General features: G+C 39.6%; 1 protein-coding gene across 1 annotated transcript in view; it reads right to left on the bottom strand.

Moving 5' to 3' along the window:
• Sin1 (SAPK-interacting protein 1) overlaps positions 1-14970 on the bottom strand; it is a 214920-nt gene that overhangs the window by 178369 nt on the left and 21581 nt on the right. The window contains exon 2 of the mRNA XM_067140978.2: positions 10805-10951. Coding sequence (XP_066997079.1) covers positions 10805-10951 — 147 coding nt within the window. The remainder of the gene's footprint in view (positions 1-10804; positions 10952-14970) is intronic.

The raw sequence follows: 14970 nt of genomic DNA, 5'->3' as shown, positions 1-14970 counted from the left end.
TGAAAATCTGATTCTGACAGCCCCTCTGTGGTCTGAAACCACACTGATTTTCATCCAACTTCCTCTCAATCACTGATCGCACCCTCCCTTCCAAGATGCCAGTGCATACTTTGCCTGGTATACTAATCAATGAGCTACCTCGATAGTTGTTGCAATACTTCCTATTCCCTTGCTTATAGATAGGTGCAATTACTGCTTTTGTCCAATCTGAAGGTACCTTACCAAAACTCCATGCTAATCTTACTACTCTATGAAGCCATTTCATCCCTGCTATCCCACTAGACTTCACCATTTCAGATCTAATTTTATCTATTCCTGCTGCTTTATGACAATGGAGTTTATTTACCATCCTTTACACTTCCTCAAGTGTAATTTTACAAACATCATTTTCCTCCCCCCTGTGAGCTCCGTTGTTCGCGACATCACCATGAAGATTTACTTTTATGCTGAGAAGATTTTCAAAATATTCCCTCCACATGTCTGGTGATTCCCTGGGATCTATTATGAGTTCACCTGAATTAGCCAAAACACTGTTCATTTCCTTTATCCCTCCCTACCAAAGATTCTTTATTACATTCCAAAAAGGTTTCCTTGCTGCTTGACCTGCTTCCAGATTATTACCAAAATATTCCCATGATTTCCTTTCGGATTCAACAACTATTTGTTTTGCTTTCTTTCTTCCATCTACGTACAATTCTCTGTCTGGATCAGCTCTTGTTTGGAGCCATTTCTGATAAGCCTTCTCTTTACGTTTACAAGCTATCATCGTTCCACCAAGATCACTTTTTCCCATCTTTACACAGTTGTTCCTAGGCATTCCCTTGCTGTTTTTACTACAGCATCCATGTATGCCACCCATTCTCTTTCTATATCCTGAACCTTCTTAATGCCCACTGTTCAGAACTTCTCACTAATCATATCCATGTACTTTTGTCTAATTTGCTCATCCTGGAGATTTTCTACTCTTATTCATTTGCAGACTGATTTCACTTTATCCTAGTCCTAGAGATACTGTGTTCACTACAGATCATATAGGCCTAGTGGTCTTTATCATCAGAAAATCCCCAAAAAACCTGTACATTCCTAACAGATTTTCCAAATTCGAAGTTGGTTAAGATATAGTCTATAATGGATCAAGTACTCCTATCCTCCCATGTGTAGCGGCGAATAGCTTTATGCTTGAAGAATGTATTCGTAACTGCTAAACCCATGGTAGCACAGAAGTCCAGTAAACGCTTCTCATTCCTATCAGCTTCCGTATCTTCCCCACATTTACCAATCATCCTTTCATATCCTTCAGTTCTATTTCCAACTCTCGCACTGAAATCGCCCATTAGCACTATCCTATTCTTGTTGTTGCAAAAAAAAAAAATTGATAATTTCCAACACACCTCTGCGACAGATTACATCCAATATTCAAGGTAAGTCATTAATCTTATGTAAATATGCGTGTTTATAGCTAAAGTTCGATATTTCTGGGTGAGTTTTAATTTGCCAAATTTTCGGTTCGCGTACGGACATAAAATGTTTCTGCCCACATTGGGTTAAGAATAAGTTTTTAAACCGAAATACTGCTTGTCACATTCCTAACAACTGAACTAAGCAAGTTTATTGGCCAATTGTTTGTGACAAAACTTAGCTTATTCATAACTTTGATTGTGTTCATAAATGAGCTGACTTGGAACTGTGCATTGTAAATTGTGCAATGCTAAAAATTAACTATAAGTCTAAATGAAGAACGTCTCTTTATGAAGATTGATTTGTAGCACTTGTAGGAGTTGCAGCACTTGAAAAAATATATTTTATCCTTAAAAGCCCTCTTCAACAATATTGAAAATTGTTGGCAGTATAGCTATTTATCTCGTCATTAATGTTTTCAATTAGAAAATTTAAATGCCGGTGTTACCTTTATCTGTTTACATTAACACCATTTCACCATTCTCAATCTCCTGCTCCACACTAGAACGACAGGTGGGTCATTACTGGAATGTTTACGTGGGCGACAGCCCTAACTGCAGATCATTGATGTTTGATAATTCTTTTATACAGTTCTTTTTATTTTACTTGGGATCCTGAAATTTTTAAGACTTTTCATCAATAATTAAAATAAACATCCATACATAATTTCATAATTTTGGAACAACTCATTAAGGGCCTGTACTACGACAGCCAGATAAAAGTGCGGTATAAATTTATGTGGCAGTTTGGACATTTATCTGGAAGTTTGGTTGAAAACGCGTACTACGACTTTCGTTTATGTTCAATCTGGGAAAATATTCTCGAGTTTTGCTATGCCAAAGTTGGAGAGGCTGTTAACGCTCTTATCTGGGACTTCGCTCCTATCGGGGACGCTACTGTAAAGAATCAAGATGGCTACTCATCAAGATGAATCTACATCTGCATGATGCTGTACGAAATTAAGTTGTTACAATGTAATCTATGTATATATTTATAAAGTATGTCATGCTTCCTGTCCAGCTATCACAGAATTCTTAAAGATTTCCCAAGCTAGCAAGTTGTTGCTACTGAGTATATCAGTAGCACACAAGCAGTCAGCCATAAGCTTCATGGGTAGCCGTGGTCGTTAGGGCAACGTAGTTTGCTGCTAAGCAGTTTTTCGTGGGTTTGAGCCCCAATAGTCTAACACTTTTTTACCTTGTAAATGGTAGTCGGTAGGGCACTAGAGGTGACAGTACACATTTCCTAATCATTAAAATGCGTATCAAAAGCGTGGGTTCTATTCTAAATCTATCCGCGACGCACATATGGAGTAAAGGTATACAACGTTGTTCATGACAATTCGTCCGTCGAATGAGGATGTTAAGGAGGTTATATTTCTTTTACTTCATAACAACTTGCTACAAAAGTATTTACGCTAAAGTGAGATAAATGTTGCCAGTTACTATTCTCACATTGTATTGAAAAGAAAGAAACTAACTACTTATTCAATGAGCAAACAATAAATTGAATTAATAATAAAATTAATGATCCCACGCTGCATCAGTGGCATTAATTACGAATATAGACAAAACTTTACTTTCGTCGTAACGCGCAACCTCGTAAATAGTACCAGACAAAAAAGATACATAACCTGAATCTTAACTTTTGCGTCCAGGTTACATTTTGCAGTCTTTTTATTTTCTATAACAGCTTCAGTTTCGTTATACAGTTAATTAATTTTAACATTTCTTCGTATGTGTATATTTCAGTCCTAATTCTGTTTTTGACCTGGACTTCCACATTATAGCTTAATAAGAGTCTGATATTGGATTTTAGTAATACAATTTCAAAAGCAATAGAGCTAAATAAACGAAAACACCAGGGAACACGTATACCACCGCACTAAATTTCACTATATTTCACTATATTTTCAGTAACCTTATTACCAACCCAATAAAAATGTTACTACATCTTCCGCATTACAATAATGTCGTTAAAATCCGTTGGTAGTACGCAAGGAAATATTTAACTTCTAGTTTGCAAAACTGCAGCCTACGTATCTGGCTGTTTATCTGACAGTTGTAGTACAGGCCCTAAGAGAAATATCAACATTGTATCCGGGAGATAGTGGGTTCGAATCCCACTGTCGGCAGCCCTGAAGATGGTTTTCTGTGGTTTCCCATTTTCACACCAGGTAAATCCTGGGGCTGTACTTTAATTAAGGCCACGGCCGCTTCGTTCCGACACTTCGGCCTTTCCTATCACATCGTTGCCATAAGACCTATCTGTGTCGGTGCGACGTAAAGCCACTAGCAAAAAAAATATCTGCATATACCAAGAACCGCAGATGGGTCTGATTTGACCCATTAGCTATAGTGACATATACATTCATAGAACTTTGCCTTTTATGTGTCTTTTGTTTCTTCCTGTTCTCCCAACAACCACACACTATCACAACTGGGCAACTAAGCATGCCAGCTGTGCAAGAGGAGAAGTATCCTCTGATATTGGTTATAGTATTCATGTCTGAATACACTGAGCGTTGACACAAAACTTCCTCATCGTTTGGTGACATATATACGAAGGGAGTTCAATATATAATGCAACACATTTTTTTCTAAAAGCAGGTTGGTTTTATTGAGGATTCAAATACACCATGTTACTCCGCCAATCCTTTTGCTACAACACCCTATTTTTCAACATAATATCCGTTTAGTGCTACAGCCTTACTCCACCATAATACGACGCGCAGGTTGCTTACGGGGGTCAAATCAAAAGACCTGCATCTGGCGAGCCGAACTTGTCCTCGGACACTCTCGGCACTAAAAGCCATACGCCATTTCATACTCCACCATAATGCAAGGGCCCGTATGCCTGCATGGTACCACTCGACTGGTCAATGTTGGAGCCAACGCTGTGCAGCATCGATAACTTCCTCATCATCCATGTAGTGCTTCCCATGGAGTGCATCATTCACTGGGCCAAACAGATGGGAGTTAGAAGGCGCGAGATTCGGGCTGTAGGATGGATGAAGTATAACAGTTCACTGAAGATTTGTGAGCTCCTGTTGGGGGTGCAGACTTGTGTGAGGTCTTGGGTTGTCGTGGAGGAGAAGTTTGTTTGCATTTTTGTAGCTACGAACACGACGAGGTCATTTCTTCAATTTTTTAGAGTAGCACAATGCACTTCAGAGTTGATAGTTTCACTACAAGGAAGGACATCGAATGGTGTGGCGCCATTCCATGGATTGCAGTTTTGTTTCCAGTTCGAAGTGATGAATCCATGTTTCACAGCCTGTGACAATATTAGACAAGAATTGTCACCTTCAGCCTCCTAACGAGCAAGCAATTCTGTGCAGATATTTCTTCTTTGCTCTTTATGGTCTTCCATTAGGTGTCGAGGAAACCAGCGGGAACAAAGCTTTGAATACTCCAACTGGTGGATAAATGTGTCAGCACTACCAACAGAGATGTCAAGTTCAGCAGCGAGGTGTCTGACTGTGATCCGTCGATCACCTCGAATAAGGGTGTCTGCACGTTCCAACTTTGCAGGCGTCACAGCTGTGTGTGGTCGACTGGCACGCGAGAGATCAGACAGGTTTGCTCGACCTTGCTGCGATGATGAAACAGGCCTCGTCCAACGACTCACAGTGCTTTGGTCTACTGCCAGGTCTCCACGGGCATTCTGCAAGTGCCTATGAATATCTGTGATGCCCTGGTTTTCCACCAAAAGAAACTCAATAACTGCTCCCTGTTTGGTTGCACCTTCATTACAATACATGTGCTGATGCCAACCAGACATGTAGAGCTAACAAATATTTAAGTCTAAACACCAAAGTTGCAAAAATGGGTAAGGACATTATTTTTTTTAAAAACTGTTTTAAAGGGGGACTCATCCCTGATATTTTGAAATTTGTTCAAAACAAGAATGTTTTGTCGTACTGGCATAAAAAAAACACGAGAAATCCAACAGTCTATTGATGAGGAACGAAATTAAATTCCTCTAAAGAAAAAAAGCATTGCTTAACACTCAGTTAGATGGGGCCCATCTAGTTGCTTCTTCCTCCTTTGTCCCAACAGAATGAAATTCTTTTCAAAATGTCATCAATGGTAAAAGTTTGGACCTACTTGGAGATAAACAGAACAAGTTAGTTAACAAAACTAATACACTCAGGCGCAATGAGAGAACCGATTGTTATTCTCCGTCGTTCGTGGATTACAATAATCAGGCCCTTTCAACCATCACCGAATTTCAGAAGCCTGTTATCAATCTTTCCAAGACCCAATTTGATGAGTCTGAAATAAAAGTTATGGAGAAAAGTCCCAAATTCCATTAGCCCGTTCAGTTCAAACTCAACGACGCAATCACAATCACAGCGGAAGCTGGAAGTGCAGTACATAATTTACCAACCGAGAACCAAACCGAGACTAGATTTTATATTAAGAAAAAACTTACTAATTTAATAAGTAACAACAAAGTTACAGTTCCTTCACATCACAACCAAATAATAGGTTCACTGAAACAGAAAATTAAGGAGAATGATTCAATTTTGACTAAGGTGAACAAGAGGAATGCAAGGGTCATTATGAGTAAAGAATCAAACATAAAGAAAACTGAAGCCTTCTTTAACAAGAATTCATTTAAAGTTATTAAAAGAAGACCAGACCAGTATTATCCACAGAAACTTAAAAGCAACTTCTTAAATGATCTTCTTTCATCCTTAATGAAAGGGAGTCTCAAAAACTAATGAATATGAACCCCAGTATCCCCGCGGCTAGGGCACTAACGAAGGTGCATAAGACCTATCATCAATTTCAAAAATAGCCTTACATACAAGACCTCTAGATTTATATACAATTTTTTTTAAACATCCTAGATTTGCAAGTAATAAGTCTATTAAGAATTCCAAAGAATTTTGTGATCAGACCAAAGATTTAAACACGCAATCGGACCAGAAGATTTTTTCATCTGATGTCAAAAACATGTTCCTGAATATTACAGTATCAAAAACGATAAGACTAGTAAAAAACAATCTACTGAAATACTGTATAGTAATTTAAGCAGGCAAGAGGTAGAGGATTTCATTAATATCTTGGAGTTCGCCACCGCTAATAATTATTTCACCTTTAATGGTCAGATTCATAAACAGGAAGGTCTTCCCATGGGCTTTGGGGATCATGGTGGAAATTTACATGGATTTTCTCAAAAATACTAAAATCAACAATGCCAAAGGATAATATTTTGGTTGAGATACGTGGATGACACGATTACAATAACTGATCACAGCATTACAAATGGGGAGGAGGTATTGGAACAATTCCATAATATGGATTCACAGATTACATTTTCTTTAAAAAGTGGGAATAATTAGACAATAAATTTTCTTGATATTACAGTCATTAATGACTCGAATAAGCTTAGATATAAAATATTTAGAAAACCCACTCAGACAGTGAACATAATCAGACAAGATTCCATGCACCCAGAAGCACATAAGAGGGCCTCCTTTTATAGCATGATTCATAGGGCTTATAGTATGCCTATGACAGACTTGGATCAAAAGAATGAATTGGATACTACTTATTTAATAGCAAAAAGAAATGGGTTCAACAGGCAGTTCATTCACAAAATTATTAGCAAAGTCGAGAAGAAATCGTTTTTGACATTAACTAAAGATACTAAAAAAGACCTAGTCATAGCAAAATCTATGAAATTATGGTACAAATGTTTTTAAAAACCTTAATATGAGAGTTTCTTTCAAGACAACAAACAATAATGCTCAACTTTTTTTTTATAATCAGCACAGTATCAACAATTTCAATAATAAATTTAGAAATCAGGTGTTTGTAAATTGAAGTGCCAGCAGTGTCCCGCAAGTTACATTGGACAGACAGAGCGCAATTTTTCCATCAGATATAAGGAACATGTTAATGCGTCGAAATACGGCAGATTCTTGGCAATGGGTTCTCATATGGTGGATACCAATCATACATTCACAGATATAACCATGAAGTTTATTACTTTGATACAAAGCAAGACCTTCAAATTCTCCAACTCAGTAGGAAAGGGAATCTATTGAATATTTTTATAAATATTGATCAAAAATGTAAACCGGCACATAATCTGAATGAAATATTGGAGGAAATTAACATACGAAGGCAGATCAAATATAAATGGGAATTTGAATGTACCGCTGCTGTTAGTAATAATTCCGATGCGGGGCTTTGCCAGGATGTTGGTGGGGGTGTCTGGAGAAGGGGTTTGTGCACGCGAATGACGGTGGAGAGCTGGGCTGCTTCAGTACACCATGAGTGAGCAAGAGGTGCACACGTCTGTTGCAAAACGCATCATTATCAAATTTCTCGCAAAAGGGGAACCAAACCTTCCAAAATTTTGAGACGGCTCCACGCACAGTTTGGGGAAGAAACACTTTTGCAGACTCGAGTGTATGTGTGGGCTAAAAAATTTGTGGCCTGAAGAGAAGCTGTGGAAAATGACCCTCATGAAAAGGGACCGCGAACAAGCATCACTGCAGACAACATTGTTGCCATTCCTGACATTGTTGGTGAAGATCGGCGAATAAAAATGTCGCAAATTGTTTTAGCCGTAGGAATAAGTTATGGAAGTGTTCAAACCATCATCTGAGATGAACTCCATATCAGAAAATTGTCTGCCAGGTGGGTTTCTCATCTCCTCAACCAGGAACAAAAAACTTTACGCCAGGAAGTTTGTCAGAGACTCCTGCGTCGCTACGAGGAGGAAGGAGAGGATTTCATGCATCGTATTGTGACTTGTGATGAAACTTAGGTGCATCATTACACTCCAGAGTCAAAGCAAGCAAGCATGGAGTGGCGGCGAAGAGACGAAGCAGGTCTGGTCAAGGCCAAAACACGCCCATCTGCTGGAATGGTGCTTGCAACAGTTTTCTGGGATTCCAAGGGTGTTTTGCTGGTGGATTTTCTTCAGGAACAAAGGGCAATTAATGCAGCCTGTTACTGCCACCTTTTGTATGACACAAAAGCTGCATATCACAACAAGAAACACCGGCAACCGATCTGAAACGTCATTCCTCTCCATGACAATGCACGGCCGCATACTGCCACTTTAATGCGGGGAAAACTGGAGGAAATTCTGGACACTTCTGGAACACCCTTCGTTCAGTTCAGATTTATCGCCCTGCGACTACCATTTGTTTGGACAACTCAAATAAGACCTAGGAGGACAGCGGTTCACTGATGATGCAAGTGTAGAAGAGTTTGTGCGCAACTGGCTATGCACACGTATGTCTTCTTTTATTCGGGACGGCATAAAAGTGTACCAATTTAATGGAGAAAATGTGTATCGAAGGCAGGACACTATGTAGAAAAGTACTCTCCCTATGTGTATTTTCTTGGTTGATGCTATACATTTAAAAAATAATTCCCGTTTACATTTGATCTGCCCTCACAGTTATCGAAGTGATAATCATTAAATTATTTACTCGGAGGCACCACAGTAATGCAATACAACGCCACATCTCGCCTCCCACTTCAAACTCTCCACAACCTCCCCTCCAAGTCAATTCTCAACGACCTTAGTGAATCGGACGGCACGGGACAGGCGAGGAGGTGAGTGACCAGAAGGGCACACACATTATAATTCACATTGCACTTATTCATTCATTTATATTTCCCTTCCCCTTTTTTAGGCCCATATTGTTAACAACGTCGGCTATGATCAACTTGTGTTATTCATCAAAAGTCCCTCTTTCAATGACTCACCGCATGAAGCTAATTTAAATGTGGTATTATGTATATAATGTTGGGTTATCTAAATGATTAATTCATTTTATAAAGCCATTCATGTTGCATTACATCTGTGCAATCCATGTACACAGCAATATTTTAACCCGTGTACTAGTTGGACTTTGTGATTCACATCACATTCATGTTTGTACATTTTATGACTCAAGAATCGACAAGACGCAAATACGTCGCGTCACAAAACCCACAGACTTACCGTATTTTCAAAATGATTTAGTGTGTGACTGAAGATGTCTCCAAAGTGGAACGAAACATGTAACACTATTATATTTTAATGTAGTCTTTTCAATAAGGACAATTTATGGTATTGAAAGGGTGGAACATTTTTTGTAAGGATTTTTACAAGTTAATACCTTCATTACAGACGCCATTTTGAAGGCTAGTTATAGCATTGCCACTAGTCGAAAATTAATGAAACTCTATGAGACGAAGCAGGAATATTCAAAGATTTCCCAAACAAAATTATAATTTTTTAACCAAATTTGGCCGAGAAATAAAATGTGTTGCATTATATATTGAACTCCCCTTGTAGTACCAATGTGCAATATTTCTAACCAACTGTAGTTACGACAAGGCTGTTTATTATGTCTGTGCTTCAACTAATGAAAGAACAAGATATTGACGCCGTAAATGACATTTCGGACAATCAATCCAAGGACGAGTCTTTGAACATTATGTCCGATGAAGAAATGCATCAACTTCCAGATTCAACATCAGAAGATGATTCTACACTTCTAGTAAGTTTACCGGGCGAGTTGGCCGTGCGGTTAGGGGCGCACGGCTGTGAGCTTGCATCCGGGAGATAGTGGGTTCGAATCCCACTGTCAACAGCCCTGAAGATGGTTTTCCGTGGTTTCTCATTTTCACACCAGGCAAATGCTGGGGCTGTACCTTAATTAAGGCCATGGCCGCTTCCTTCCAACTCCTAGGCCTTTCCTTTCGTCACCATAAGACCTATCTGTGTCAGTGCGATGTAAAGCCACTAGCAAAAAAAAAAAAAAAAAAAAAATAGTAAGTTTAGTGAATGCTTCAGATATGTATCAATTTTTATTTAACAGCTTTTATCCACTTAGCATTGTTGCAATGGCATTCCATACTACAATCCAGTAGGTCCCGGTTTCGATTACCAGTCCAGCAGTAACATTTCCTATGGTAGCATCTTACCAGCAGCTATTTCTCTTCCCAATATTCTCAGCCTTTTTTGTTTTAAGGTCTTCAGAGGTTTACTGGTTGCTGTGTGTTTCAATGTCATTTTTGTCTGAATACTTTTTTGCAAACTGCTACTACTTAGCTATGAGATGATTGATGTTTTATGTCGTCGAGTATTTGTTTGATGTAACATTTAAATTTGAAACCTTGGTCTTCAATAACTACTAAACTCTTTACTGGAGAAAGAATTCTTACTTTACTTAATGTATAAACTAACAGAAAAGTGCAAATTATTGTGAACTACAGCAAGGCACACTGGAAAATATGACTCCTAAAATTCACAAAAATTGTTCTCATATGCTTACAGTCCATACAATGAAAGCAAACCAAGAGTAAGTGTAGTAAAATATTACCTGACTGAATATCAAAGGACTGTGCCATTGCATCCATGTCATCTTCCTCTTCATCACCCTCATCAACACCTGGATAACAATCGAACTTTGTCAAAGTGCTAAGTTTTCGAGGTAGATCTTCCCCAAGCATCATCAGTTCACACATTCCTACGGAGAAAAAAGTAAAAATTCCTTACAGATAGTAAATACCCAAGATGAAAGTAGAAAGTAAATTTAATGTACAGATGCCTGGCACAAAGGATGTATCCAAAATAGGTTTGCATTCCAAATTCAAATATTTTTTCTTTTTAAGGATTTCCTCGTACTGCTTTCTGACCACCCTAAAAGATATTTAATTACAGTTATCATTTCACTTTCATGTCACCAAGATAAACCAGTCAAGTCATTCTCTATACCATCAAAAGCCATCCAAATTACTTCACACATTTAGAGACCCTTTCCTGAGTGAGTTGGCCATGCAGTTGGGGGCATGCAGCTTTGAGCTTGCATTCGGAAGACAGTGGGTTCGAACCCCACTGTCTGCAGCTCTGAAGATGGTTTTCCATGATTTCCCATTTTCCCACCAGGCAAATGCTGGGGCTGTACCTTAATTAGAGTCGTGGCTGCTTCCTTCCCTCCTCTAGCCCTTTCCTATTCCATCGTCGCCATAAGACCTCTCTGTGTCGGTGCGAAGTAAAGAAACTTCAAAAAAAAAAAAAAAAAACCAGTCAAATCAAGTAATGCAATTTACAAGAGAAGAAAAAAGGTCAAAATGCATTCTGCTTTGAAGAGTAACTGCAGGTTATATTGAAATAGTGACAGTATAAAACAATGCTGAGAGTGTGAAAACTAAGTATACAGGGTGTCCCGAAAAGACACCGACAAGGCTTAGTATGTTGTGCGGGATGGCGGACTGATCGGTTTTCAAGAAGGAGCCCCTGTATGGAAATTCATGGTTTAAGCGCCGGAGTGCGTCGAAGTCTGAGAACGGCTGTAAAACTTTGTTCCGATTTGGTGTCTTAATACGGAAAGTATGCAACCCTTTAGCCATCTGTGTACTGCGGATGAACAACTTCAGCCTAATAACATTCCTGCGCATGCACTACATTCCTCCGCACAGTCCTTGACACGCATCCTACCGCGTTACTTGTGTAATGTAGTCTGCCAGCGCAGTAACGTTGTTAACAGCAGTGCAACATGTACCAGTTCACAGCTACAGAAACGACTGCCATGGTGCTTGCATACGGCAAAGCGGATTGCAATGGTAGAGCTGCTGCAAGATTGTGTGCGGAACGTTTTCCAAACAGATGTATCCCACATCATTCCACATTCGCGGCCATCGAGAGACGACTAAGAGAAGCCGGACAGTTCCAGATAGGTAGTATGAAGAGTATGGTGTATGACACTCCTGTAACGTCAGCGGAGGACCTTATCGCTCGAGTCCATGGAGCGACTGAAATGTTTCAAAGAGGCTCAGCACTGCCAATGTAGGCTCTGCAATGGCGTAGGAGGTACACAGTTTGAATGTCGTTTGTAGTGAGCCCGATGTGCTACTCATGTTGGGTTTATTGACAACATGCAGAACACACACCCATCTCACACTTCGATGCGTTACAGCGTCCAAGCCGTGCGTTTCTGGATATGGGTTCCTTCTTGAAAATGGATCTGTTTGCCTACCCGCAGAACATACTATAAGTGTTGTCGGTGTTTTTTTTGGGACAGCCTGTATAGTAACAGTTGATACAATGGTAAAAAAAGTGTCATTATGTAAAGAAAATAGTTCACCTAACACAGAAATAATGGTGATGTTTGGAAGCCATCTAAGTGATCAATATGCGGTCCATGACAAATCACTAAATGTTAATCCTAGAAGGATAAAATATGTTTCCTTGCCTTCGGCCCATGTGTTATCTCCATAATTATGTGCAACTGCAATTCTTGAGCAACTGTACATAGTGATGAATGCAAGTTATGATTCTCTTAATTGTTCAATGTGATTTTGGGTGGACTTCGTCATTAAAATGCACATTTAGTAATGATACAATATACTGTGACCTGTAATCATGTTGCACCTTTAGTATTTCCTCCCGGCTTTGGATAGAAGATTAGTATGACTGTGAATTTAAAAGATTCCAATCAGTACTCTTCACATACAGTATGTCGATCCCAACGCATATTTGCAGTTTTACTGGTATTAAATAGCATGAAGAAGTACAACGGGCATTAAAACACCACTGAGCAAAGATGGCAACAAATTCATCAAGGAAGATATTGTACAAAGAGCCAGCAACAATATTAATTTTATCATCTAGTAGTTTAACGTTGCACTGATTCAGAATTGGGAAGGTAACATCCGTGGTCGTAATTAAGATACAACCCATGCATATGCCTGGTGTGAAAACGGGAAACTGCAGAATACCATCTTCAGAGCTGCCGATGGTGGGATTTGAAACCACCATTTCCCGAAAGCAAACAATCATGATAATCATCCTTTTTCATGAAGAGGGGAAAGAACAGCAACACAGTGAAATAAGAGAAGAAACTGTTAGTAAGCGTTAGTAAAACTAGTGATCAACAAGGCACAGAGAACTAACATCAGTTTGTTCAGATTATTAGCTGAACCAGGTAAAAGCATCTGACACAATGATATTGGAAGCCATGCCTCTGAAGACAAAATAATATTTATCACGGAGGGGGGAAATAACTACCAATGATTAACAAAAATTTTAAAATATATCCACTGACTAGAATTTTAAAAATGATGATGAAAAATGAATACGAAATTAAAAACAATCAGTGGATCCAATTTGCAAAAAAAGTCATTTATAAAAACCATCAATGTTCAGATAAAATCTGGGGTCATGAATACAGTGGTTTTTGTTTTCTTAACAAGGGCTCATTCCCATCAATCTGGTTTCACTGCAGCCTATAGGCTTACTATACTACCCCGTTTGGAATTAGTACCAGTCCATAATTTGTGTGTTCTTAGTAAAAATATACATTCCCAGCAATGAGCCTGTATTTAATTTCCTTGGTTCAATGATTGTATTTCTAAATATAATGTATGTCCTGCGGGCAATAGTCTTGCATACACAGACTACCGGTATATGAAAGGTTGATTCTATTCCATCATGCATCATCAGCATTCTACGTTGTTCTTTATACACTGCCGGGAAAAAAACTAGTACACCTGGAAAGATGACATTGATTTTGATCTGATGATGGCAGATATCACCTGGGGGATAGTAGACGTACTGATAATGGTCCCAACGTCACCTGCCAACAGATAGCGTAGTCACATCGCTGCCAGAGTGCTATCTGCGTGTACCTCTTAATATGGAATGTTTACAGCCCTCAGGCTCAGTGTGGTGTTAACGTGTGAAGCAAACAGGCACCATGCCACGGAGATGCACTCGTGCTTCCTACAGCCAATTGAGCGAGTTTGACAGGGGTCATTGTGGCCTTCCGATTGGCGGGATGGTCCTTTTGGAGAATTGCCACACAAGTTGGACATGCTGCATCAGTTGTGCAACGATGCTGGTTGCAATGGTCTCGTGAACATTATCACACCCGTAGGTGAGGTTCTGGACATCCAGGCAACACAGACGTTCGCCATGATCGTCGTATTTTAAGGGCAGCAGTGGCAGATAGTACAGCTACCACAGCAAAGATAAGAGGTTTTGTGAGCTCAGAAGTGTCAACACGAACTGTTGCCAATCAGTTACGAGCAGTGGGACTATGGGCACGCACACCTCTAGCCCGTCTTTACTCATACCACAGCATGGACGTGCACGGCTCGACTGGTGCAGTCAGAGGATCACTCGGAAGATGGAATTGCGGGCCATGCTCTTCAGCGATGAAAGCAGATTCTGCCTGCATGCAAGTTATTGTCATTTGCGTGTACAACGTAGACCTGGCGAGCGCTGTCTCATAGAGTACATTCGTCCAAAACACACTGGCCCCACCCCAGGCATTATGGTCTCGGGTGCGATAAGCTATAACTCTCATTCACCTTTGGTGTTCATGGAGGGAACGCAGACCAGCATTCGATACGTGCAGAATGTTGTAAGACCTGTTCTTTTGCCATTCTTGCAATAGGAAGGTGATGTGTTGTTCCAACAGGATAATGCTCGCCCACACACTGCACTTGAAACACAGCGTGCTCTGAAAGATGTGCTGCAACTTCC

This window comes from Anabrus simplex, chromosome 2, assembly GCF_040414725.1.
Source record: "Anabrus simplex isolate iqAnaSimp1 chromosome 2, ASM4041472v1, whole genome shotgun sequence".
NCBI classification, from domain to species: Eukaryota; Metazoa; Arthropoda; class Insecta; order Orthoptera; family Tettigoniidae; genus Anabrus; species Anabrus simplex.
Note: the sequence above shows the minus strand (reverse complement) of the source record. Positions and strands in the feature narration are given on the sequence as shown.